The 10,940-nt window shown below is 34.7% G+C and overlaps 2 protein-coding genes across 4 annotated transcripts in view; both read right to left on the bottom strand.

Annotated features, from left to right (window-relative positions):
* Window positions 1-1,947: 1,947 nt before the first annotated feature.
* On the bottom strand, window positions 1,948-5,992 carry LOC131343932 (uncharacterized). Of its 3 annotated transcripts, none has more exons than XM_058375811.1 (3): window positions 5,845-5,992; window positions 4,593-4,683; window positions 1,948-3,299 (listed from the first exon to the last, which is right to left on the bottom strand). In XM_058375811.1, the coding sequence occupies exons 2-3, from the start codon at window positions 4,604-4,606 to the stop codon at window positions 2,432-2,434; spliced, it is 882 nt and encodes a 293-aa protein (XP_058231794.1). In that variant the 5' UTR covers window positions 4,607-4,683; window positions 5,845-5,992; the 3' UTR covers window positions 1,948-2,431. The 3 variants fall into 3 exon arrangements, with proteins under 3 accessions (XP_058231794.1, XP_058231795.1, XP_058231796.1); XM_058375812.1 differs by having other exon boundaries at window positions 4,593-4,676; window positions 5,845-5,924; XM_058375813.1 differs by lacking the exon at window positions 4,593-4,683 and having other exon boundaries at window positions 1,949-3,299; window positions 5,845-5,862.
* A 1,807-nt stretch (window positions 5,993-7,799) lies between these two features.
* Window positions 7,800-10,940, bottom strand: part of tmem67 (transmembrane protein 67) — a 36,336-nt gene continuing 33,195 nt past the window's right edge. The window contains exons 29-30 of the mRNA XM_058376658.1: window positions 10,197-10,287; window positions 7,800-7,939 (exon numbers count right to left, since the gene is read on the bottom strand). The gene's annotated coding sequence lies outside the window, so the exon portion shown is untranslated. The remainder of the gene's footprint in view (window positions 7,940-10,196; window positions 10,288-10,940) is intronic.

Here is a 10,940-nt window from a genome sequence, read left to right as displayed (position 1 = left end):
GAATTCTGACACACATTTTTACATTTTATATTCAGCAGAAACCTTTCTTTCCAAAGTGATAAAATAAAAATGTTTATAAGGCATCATTTGAGAGGTGATCAGACCTAAGTATAATATCATTTGGACCACTTGAGTCAACAATTGAGTGAATTCATCCTGGCTTTCAGATCAGCTTCACTGCTTCAAGATCAAACCAGTTTAAGAAAACACACCTTCTGCTGAAATTATTGCTTATTCCTCATAAATCCTCGTAAATTAGTCATCATACACTTCCAAATAAACATTGCTTTGCTTCTAAAATATAAAGATATATATTTTTCCATTAAGACTAAGCCTATGTTAATGTCTATATTTAATTCTCACCAGTTTAATTCTTTTAGCGTTTCTCTTGTTTCTTCTTTGCCCTTGATTTTTATTCACATTGGTTAAGAATAAGCAAAAAACTTTCACTGATGAAGGTTAAAAAAGTTTAATTCATATCGAAAATCAGCAGTAAAACATTCCATAAATTGAAGTCCATTATAATAAATCAGGAGATTTTTCCAAAAATAGATTTTTAGGATTTTATTTATTGTGTACATGATGCTACAAGTGAATTATAAATAAATAGTGTAGCATATGTTTGAGATATCAGTCGTACACAGAACACCTTCACCTGCACCATTGAGAGCATCCTGACAGGAAGTATCACACCCTGGTTTGGAAACAGCACCAAACAGGACAGGCAAGCACTACAGAGGGTGGTGCGATCAGCCGAGCATACCATCCGCACCGAGCTTCCTGACCTGGACACTATATACAGCAAGCGGTGCTGGACCAAGTCCAGGAAGATAATGAAGGACCTCAGCCGTCCCAACAATGGACTCTTCTCTCTGTTGCGATCAGGGAAACGTTTCCGTTCCTTGAAGACAAACACAGAGCAAATGAGGAGGAGCTTCTTCCCACAGGCCATTTGGGCCCTCAACCAGAAGACCTAGTACCTGGACTTTCTAGACTTACCCCACACATGAACATTACATTCTACCTCAGCTGATTGTTGCACACACAAATTGCACTACTTGTATACTCTGCACTACTCTGCACACACAGTAACCACACTCACTGGACATCTTTGTGTGCATACTGCACCGACACTTTACATACCGTATTATTTATTGTCGTTACGTTTATATTTATATTTGACTTTTTTATCTACATACATGTATATACTATATATTATAGATGTTTATACACATATATTATTTATATATTTTTATAAATACTTATAAATATTATATTATATCACATTATCATTATATATTATAGATATTGTATTATTGTACTATTATATTATTTTTATTATATTATTTATATATAATATATTGTGTTATATTATTATTATTATTATTAAATATGTTTATATTATATTATATATATATATACACACTTTTATTATATATATATATATATATTTATATATACACATATATTTGTATATGTATATCCGATACACAATCAGCTTTACATAACTATTGGTGTTTTTCATAATTTATCATTTAATTTATCATTTATTATCTTTAATTTCTATTCTTCCTATTTTTCCATATATATTTGTATTACCTATATCCTTATACTTTCTTGTCCACACACTTTACTTTATATTCTTCTCAAATGTCGGACAGTCGTAATAAGCATTTCACTACATGTTGTACTGTGTATGATTTTGTATGTGACAAATAAAATTTGAATTTGAATTTGAATTTGAATTTGAATTTGAATTTGAATTTAAATTTGAATTTGAACACTGTGTGAGGTGAAATCGTCTGATCAGACAATGAGACATTTGAAGTAAAATATGCCAAAATAATACATAAGAATAATAATAATAAATATATATAATAATAAATAATAATAATAATAATAATAATAATAAATTATAAATACTCAAATATTTTTCACCCCTGAACACCACTTAAATTACTTGTCCACCCGTTATGCATCTGAACACCACATTATCAGTTTAATTGCACAGATCAGACTGTACTCTAAATTTTTAAAAGATTCTCCTCATTATTTTTAATGCATTTTTGTGTCCATGAGCAAAACACACACAGCAACAGAACAAATGTACTTTTAAAGATGCAAAAAATACCAGGATACCAAAAACACTGACCAAAGTAACAAATGAAATGTTAGCTGATATACATTAGAATAACAGTGCTGACACTGAAGACTCCTTCCATAAAAGTTGAACATGTTACAGAAAGATTCACCAAATCAACAATTCAACACTTGTATTATAAGAATGTATAAACATAAACATGTCATTTGAATTGCAGCCTGCGCTGTCGGAGTTGTTGTTATAGAAAATGAATCAGTACCTTCTGACCGATCAAAACTGAGAACAACAATAACAGTGCTGTGGCATATTAGTTTCATTCTGATTTTAATTTTAAAGATTAAACTTTCTTTTCAATTTCTTTACTTCTTCCTCAGCCTCTTCGACAGACATTTCATTCTCTTTTTTTTTTAACAGTTTCACTGGTGCTACCTTACATACACTCAAGTGTTTTAGTAGATGTCTGAGATCGAAATCCAGTACCCAGTCCTTCTTCATGTGGAAGGCCACGGCTACTTTATCCCATACAAAATATTCTCTCCTGTCCAGTGGACTGGCATTCCCTACATCATCCTCATTCTTCTCCAGGCCGTATTCATAATTATCTGAAGGCGACTGACAGCGCCAGGTCATTTGCTTTTGGCTGTACCCACACAAATCAGTATTAGGCTCAATATTAACAGGTAGGCGAGGATATTTCCTATAGTGTGTCATGTATTGTGGATGCACCAAAACACAATAGACTATTTCTTGCTTGTAGAGCTTGGTGCCTAACACACGTAGAATCGGAGAAGTTCTCCAGCAGAACTGCTTGCTGTATTGTTTCAGGAGCTCTGTTAGTGGAAGAGTGAAGCGGAAGTTGCCATAACGGGATTCAGTCTGGAATGCAGGAGAAGTGGCAAATTCTTCCAGGTATGGCTGTTTTTGCATTGAGTTAGCAGACATTGAAAGGCTCCACCACAGGAAGCCATCATCACCACCTCTGAATCCACTGTCATTGAAGATTCCATGAAGGCCACTCTTCTCAGTTACATGGCAAACATTGGACTCTTGGAAGACATATTTAGGATAACGGGGAATGCTTTTGTTTCTCAGGTACCGGTGTTTAGGGTTGTTCTTTCTCAGCTCAGATAGACTAACATGTGCCCCTTCATAATTCATGTAGTAATGGCCTCTGGAATTTGTGTCTCGTCTCCATTCTCTAAAAAGAAACAATATTGGTTTTAATTTGTCAGATATTTTATCTGTACATGCTTTACTTTATTTATACATGTTTCATTTTATCTATATAACATGAGGTGATGACACTGAGCTTTATTCACATTATGAGTTTTAAATTCTGTTATATTCTGTCCATGGACAACAGATAAAAATAGCATTTATAGTAATGTTTACTAATACACACTCTCCATGCTAAATAACCTTTACATGCATCATGTATTCATGAATTAAGCTTCTTGAGAGGATTATGTGCTATGGCTTGTAAATTATAATGTCACGAGAGATTGAAACTACTGGACCTTTTCAGGTGTAACAGAATATCTTTGAAAGAAATTGGTGATCAAGAACTAACTTTATCCTTGTGAAATAGTTATTAAATATTAAGAACGGAAGTGCTCCTCAAAGTGTCTATGTCTCTATTACTGTACATGTATTAAAATTCATTAAAGTCATTAAAATTTTAGAATTTCTTGATAAAAGTGATTTCGGAGCGCTGGTATTTTCACTGGAATCTTCTCCTCTACGCGCTGTCCGAATATTTAAACTGTTTCACTTTGATTCTCTCAGTGAGTCGAGCATATAAATTGATTCACTCTAATTCACTCAGTGGGCTGATCATATAAACCGATTCACTCTGATTCACTCAATGGTTTGAGAACGTATATCGATCTTCTCTGATCTTCACTGAGTCGAGCATGTAAACTGATTCAGTCACTGAGTCGCGCATGTAACCTGATTCAGTCAGTGAGTCGAGCATGTAAACTGATTCAGTCACTGAGTCGAGCATGTAAACTGATTCAGTCGGTGAGTCGAGCATGTAAACTGATTCAGTCACTGAGTCAAGCATGTAAAGTTGATGAAAGTTTTACTTTTTGATTCTCTGTTTTATTTACTATATTTTACGTTTTTATTAACATAGAAGGAAAAGAAACAAGTTGATTTTATGTCTTGTATCTGCGATTTTTTATGATAAAAAAGCAGTAGTGTCTTCTGCCTGGATTTCGAAACCACACTGAAAATAACCTTTAACGTTTTCTTTTTCAATTTATGACACAAGAAAATAATGACCAAAAGATAAACAAACCAACATTCTCTAAACTCGAAACTCAGGACTATAAAATCAAGAACATTTCCAACATTACTTGGTTTATCAAATTAGGCTGAAAATAAAAACCCACAACGTGTTTAACCTTCAAACTGGGGTAAATATTTATATAACAGGTTTCTATAATTAAAATTGTCAATATAACTTTATAAATGTTTATTTTATTACCTTACGACAGCCATGGTCACCTCTTCTTTTCTGTCCTCAGTGTACAAACAGGAAATGTTACAGCTTCCTCCCAGCCCCTGTAAACTGATGGCTGATTTTCAGCAAAATTAACAAATTTTAACAATAATATATTAAAATAATAGCAAAAGAAGTAAGCTAATCTCAAAACCCAGTTGTTGTGATGTCAAAAGAAACAAAACTAGGCAGTTCTATGAAAATCCCCAAATGCTGAATCAGCGCGCATCTTTTTATACCTTCGTCAACTTCCTTTTTCTTTTTACTTTTTGCAAGCCCTGTCCTCCTCTGCCACTAATATTTTCTGAGGTACTTTCCTACTCTATAAAACCTTCGCGGCACAACACACCCTTAATCATTATTCTAAAAGCTTAACACATGATGGGTTCATGAAGAAATTCTTGGCCACTGTTCTGTAAGGAAACTATCTAAACCTGCTAAGCTTTTCAGTTTATTAAATATAATCACATGTACTTCAGATACGTATGTTGATCCTATTACCTTTCATTGCACTTTCCTTTATTGAGTGTCTTTTTGGTGTTTAAAATCAGAATCACATCATTTTATTTCTCATATACATTTACATATGAATTTGTTGTTGTACAAATAATAACATATTTTAATATATTATTAACAATTTCTCTTACTCGTATAGACAATATCTGTGGTGATTAATAATAACTGCAATAACTTTTTTAAAAATTGAGAAGTTTAGCTTATGTATAGAGACGGAAAGAAGGAGGAGGGGAATCGATAGGGAATCTATATAGAGAGAAAGAAAGAAAGAAAGAAAGAAAGAAAGAAAGAAAGAAAGAAAGAAAGAAAGAAAGAAAGAAAGAAAGAAAGAAAGAAAGAAAGAAAGAAAGAAAGAAAGAAAGAACAGACCGGATATCATCAGGTAAATTAGCAATAAGAATCACCAGTCATAAAGATAACAAGCAGTTTCATCTTTGTTGTACCAGAAGGAACAAATCATCCTTTTTTTAGTCATCAGAGAACACTGTGGTGTTTTACACGTCTAAAATGGCCGTTGAATTTGGTAAATCTGGTGAATTTACATTCAGGTCTAACATCAGAAATTTCCGAGTCAGCCTAACCAGAAATGAAACTTTGAGGCATGCCCGAACATGCCTATAAATAAACCCAGGCAGAAATGATGCAAAAATTTCAATCAAAATCTGATTATGTTTTCCATTCTTTGCTGACTAAATCCTCATACTATATATTATATACTCACCAAATGAATGAATCAGATCAGACTTTTGGAGCAGCTCTTCTGATAAAACAACAGATTGAAACAGTGAAGTTCAAACCAGTGAGAAAACACAACACAGCTCCTCCTCTTCTGATGACTTATTGCTTCCTCATCTGTTTTGTGCACCCTGCTGAAAGACCCTTGTTTTCTAACCTGTTGAAAGGAAGACTCAGCTTCTGAATAAACAGATATACGTATTTTTTTCCATTAAAAGTAAAGAGATGTCATGGACTAAAGCTACCTCTGAAGCTTGAGGCCTGATCTCAAAAAGTCAACATTTTATTAATCAAACAAAAAGTCGAGTCAGTCTGTAGAGTAACTGTTTAACAAAGTGTAACCTTACTTGTGCATTGATTTATTTATTATCATATGAAGTACACCCATAAGGTATTTATTTATTTATGTGTTTTAATTTAGAATTGACTATTATTTAATTATTATTTATAGCACATTATTATTTTGTCTGTATCCCTGCATGTGTGACATTTGATTTTTCTTGTTGTATTTGTTATGTTAAAAGGGAACTAACAAGTAACACCGGGGTTTTCCTGGGGGAGGACAGGTTGTAGTAGCACCGGGGTGAGGGAGAAGAGTAGAGAGAGGAAAAAAAGTTCATGTACTGCCTTGCCGTTTGGCCAAAATAAAGAAGTTGTTGCAATTCAACTGTGGCCCGCTTATTACCCACAGCCCGAAAAGAGAATGGAGACTATTAAATAAGCCAAGGAAGTAGGGTTACAAAAGATTCTCCTCATTATTTTTAATGCATTTTTGTGTCCATGAGCAAAAAACACACAGCAACAGAACAGAACAAATGTACTTTTAAAGATGCAAAAAATACCAGGATACCAAAAACATTGACCAAAGTAACAAATGAAATGTTAGCTGATATACATTAGAATAACAGTGCTGACACTGAAGACTCCTTCCATAAAAGTTGAACATGTTACAGAAAGATTCACCAAATCAACAATGCAGTACTTGTATTATAAGAATGTATAAACATAAACATGTCATTTGAATTGCAGCCTGCGCTGTCGGAGTTGTTGTTATAGAAAATGAATCAGTACCTTCTGACCGATCAAAACTGAGAACAACAATGTGGCATATTAGTTTCATTCTGATTTTAATGAAGTGGTCTGGGTGTTCGGGTTCGAGTTACAACTTTTGTTTAACTACAGAATCAAGACCAACCACCTCTGAACAAAGATCTGAATTTGTTTTTCAAAGATTAAACTTTCTTTTCAATTTCTTTACTTCTTCCTCAGCCTCTTCGACAGACATTTTTTCCTCTTTGTTTTTTAACAGATTCACTGGTGCTACCTCACATACACTCAAGTGTTCTAATAGCTGACTGCGATCTAATCGCAGTACCCCATTCTTCATGTGGAAGGCCACGGCTACATTGTCCCATACAAAATATTCTGTCCTGTCCAGTGGACTGGGATACTCTACACCATCCTCATCATTCATCTCCAGGCCGTATTCATAATTATCTGAAGGTGACTGACAGTGCCAGGTCATTGTCTTTTGGCTGTACCCACACAAATCAGTATCAGGCTCAATATCAACAGGTAGGCGAGGATATTCCCTATAGCACCTCATGTTTCGTGGATGCACCAAAACAGAATAGACTATTTCTTTCCTGTAGAGCTTGGTGTCTAACACGCGTAGAATCGGAGAAGTTCTCCAGCAGAACTGCTTGCTGTATTGTTTCAGGAGCTCTGTTAGTCGAAAAGTGAAGCGGAAGTTGCCATAACGGGATTTGGTCTGGAATGCAGGAGAAGTAGCGAAAGGGTTTTGTTGCATTGATTCATCAGATATTGAAAGGCTCCACCACAGGTAGCCATCATTACCACCTCTGAATCCACTGTCAGTGAAGATTCCATGAAGGCCACTCTTCTCAGTTACATGGCAAACGTTGGACTCTTGGAAGACATATTCAGGATAACGGGGAATGCTTTCTTTTCCCAGGTAGTTGTGTTCAGGGAAGTCCTCTCTCAGCTCAGTTAAACCAACATGTTCCCCATTACAATATTTGTATTTAATGCCTTTGGTACTTATGCCATCCAACCATTCTCTAAAAAGAAATAATATTGATTTTAATTTGTCAGACATTTTATCTGTACATGTTTTACCTGTCCTGTACTAATTGAAAATGTGAATTTGTGCACAGTGACAATGTACGCAGAATAGCGCAAAATAATATCAGTATAGATTTAACAGAGAGCTGTAAATGTGTAGTGTGGCTGGACATTTTGATAAAGTAAGATAAATCATTAAAATCCCGGCTCTAACTAATAAACTTCATTAGGGTCCAGCAGCCATCACGGGTCCCCTGAAAAATGTTGGCTTATAACCGTATATAGTTCATAAAGATTAAAATATAGTCCTTTAATTTGACTAATCAGATATGCATGTCATCAAGCATATGTGTATGTCCTGCTGAATCTGTACTACATTCTACATATCAGCATTTTCAATAGGCCTGTTTTTAGTGGTGTATAATTTAGATATATTACTGAGTACAGCAGCAGGTTGAAAGCTCTACATCTTAAACATAATGCTGTAGTTGTAGCTTGTCATTAACATACCCCGAATAGGAAGAAACAAAGAAAAAGCCCTCAACCTGGAATCAAACATAATAGCATTTATCTATCTATCTATCTATCTATCTATCTATCTATCTATCTATCTATCTATCTATCTATCTATCAAATGAGGTAATGACACTGAGCTTTATGTGCTATGGCTTGTGAATTTTAATGTCACTGTTAATCAGTAACACTAACAGTTTAAACATAGCAGTTATATTTCAATTAAATCGTTGTTTTTTTTCAACATACTTTATTACAGATTGAATGTGTATCGTCACATGTCAAAGTTAGGGGTTTATTGTTTTTAAAAAATGTCAAATATGTAAAATATAATATATATCCGATAGTCGTTTTCCCGTTTATTCAGTGTTTACAGCTTTGACTACATTAGTGTGGTTCACAGCGCCATCTACAGGCGGGAGATTGAAACTACTGGACCTTTTCAGGTGTAACGGAATATCTTTAAAAGAAATTGGTGATCAAGAACTAACTTTATCCTCGTGAAATAGTTATTAAATATTAAGAACGGAAGTGCTGGTCAAACCGTGGACTACTGTAATTTATGTAAGTCATTAAAATTGATTTCGGGGCACTGGTATTTTCACTGGAATCTTCTCCTCTACGCGCTTTTCAATGAGTCGAACATTTAAACCGATTCACTTTGATTCTCTCAGTGAGTCGAGCATATAAATTGATTCACTCTAATTCACTCAGTGGGTTGATCATATAAACCGATTCACTCAATGAGTCAAGAATGTATATCGATTTTCTCTGATTCAGTCGGTCAGTCGAAGATATAAACTGATTCAGTCAGTGAGTTGAGCATGTAAACTGATTCAGTCACTGAGTCGAGCATGTAAACTGATTCAGTCGGTGAGTCGAGCATGTAAACTGATTCAGTCAGTGAGTCGAGCATGTAAACTGATTCACTCACTGAGTCGAGCATGTAAACTGATTCACTCAGTGAGTTGAGCATGTAAACTGAGTTGAGCATGTAAACTGATTCAGTCAGTGAGTCGAGCATGTAAACTGATTCAGCCAGTGAGTTGAGCATGTAAACTGATTCACTCAGTGAGTCAAGCATGTAAACTGATTCAGTCAGTGAGTTGTGCATGTAAATTGATTCAGCCAGTGAGTTGAGCATGTAAACTGATTCAGTCAGTGAGTCGAGCATGTAAACTGATTCACTCGGTGAGTTGAGCATGTAAACTGATTCAGTCAGTGAGTCGAGCATGTAAACTGATTCAGTCAGTGAGTCAAGCATGTAAACTGATTCATTCAGTGAGTTGAGCATGTAAATTGATTCAGTCAGTGAGTCGAGCATGTAAACTGATTCAGTCGGTGAGTTGAGCATGTAAACTGATTCAGTCAGTGAGTCGAGCATGTAAACTGATTCATTCAGTGAGTTGAGCATGTAAACTGATTCAGTCAGTGAGTCCAGCATGTAAACTGATTCATTCAGTGAGCTGAGCATGTAACTGATTCAGTCAGTGAGTCGAGCATGTAAACTGATTCAGTCAGTGTGGGTCGCGCTCTGTTGTACTGTGTAGTAAGTTTTATTTTTTGATTCTCTGTTTTATTTACTCTATTTCACTTTTTTTATTAACATAGAAGGAAAAGAAACAAGTTGATTTTATGTCTTGTATCTGTGATTTTTTATGATAAAAAAGCGGTAGTGTCTTCTGCCTGGATTTCGAAACCACACTGAAAATATAACTTTATAAATGTTTATTTTATTACCTTACGACAGCCATGGTCACCTCTTCTTTTCTGTCCTCAGTGTACAAACAGGAAATGTTACAGCTTCCTCCCAGCCCCTGTAAACTGATGGCTGATTTTTGGCAAAATTTACAAATTAAAAAAAATATATATCTTAAAATATTAGCAAAAGAAGTAAGCTAATCTCAAAACCCAGTTGTTGTGATGTCAAAAGAAACAAATCTAGGCAGTTCTATGAAAATCCCCAAATGCTGACTCTGCACGCATCTTTTTATACCTTCCTCAACACATTACATAAGCCGCACTAATATTTCCTGAGGTACTTTCCTACTCTATAAAATCTTCGCGGCACAACACACCCTTAATCATTATTCTAAAAGCTTAACACATGATGGGTTCATGAAGAAATTCTTGGCCACTGTTCTGTAAGGAAACTATCTAAACCTGCTAAGCTTTTCAGTTTATTAAATATAATCACATGTACTTCAGATATGTATGTTGATCCTATTACCTTTCATTGCACTTTCCTTTATTGAGTGTCTTTTTGGTGTTTAAAATCAGAATCACATCATTTTATTTCTCATATACATTTACATATGAATTTGTTGTCGTTGTTTGGTCAACAACACGATACATTCAATACAGTACTCAACACACGTCAAAAATTAACACAACCCTTTCTTAATACGCAAATATCACACCTCAGTTGTAGTCGTAATTTATCTTACACTTGGGGTGTAAATAGAGTGCAATATTTAATAAATA

The sequence above is a fragment of the Hemibagrus wyckioides genome, linkage group LG23, assembly GCF_019097595.1.
Source record: "Hemibagrus wyckioides isolate EC202008001 linkage group LG23, SWU_Hwy_1.0, whole genome shotgun sequence".
In the NCBI taxonomy this organism is placed as follows: domain Eukaryota; kingdom Metazoa; phylum Chordata; class Actinopteri; order Siluriformes; family Bagridae; genus Hemibagrus; species Hemibagrus wyckioides.
The sequence above is the reverse complement of the archived record's forward strand: the minus strand, read 5'-3'. Positions and strand labels throughout refer to the sequence as shown.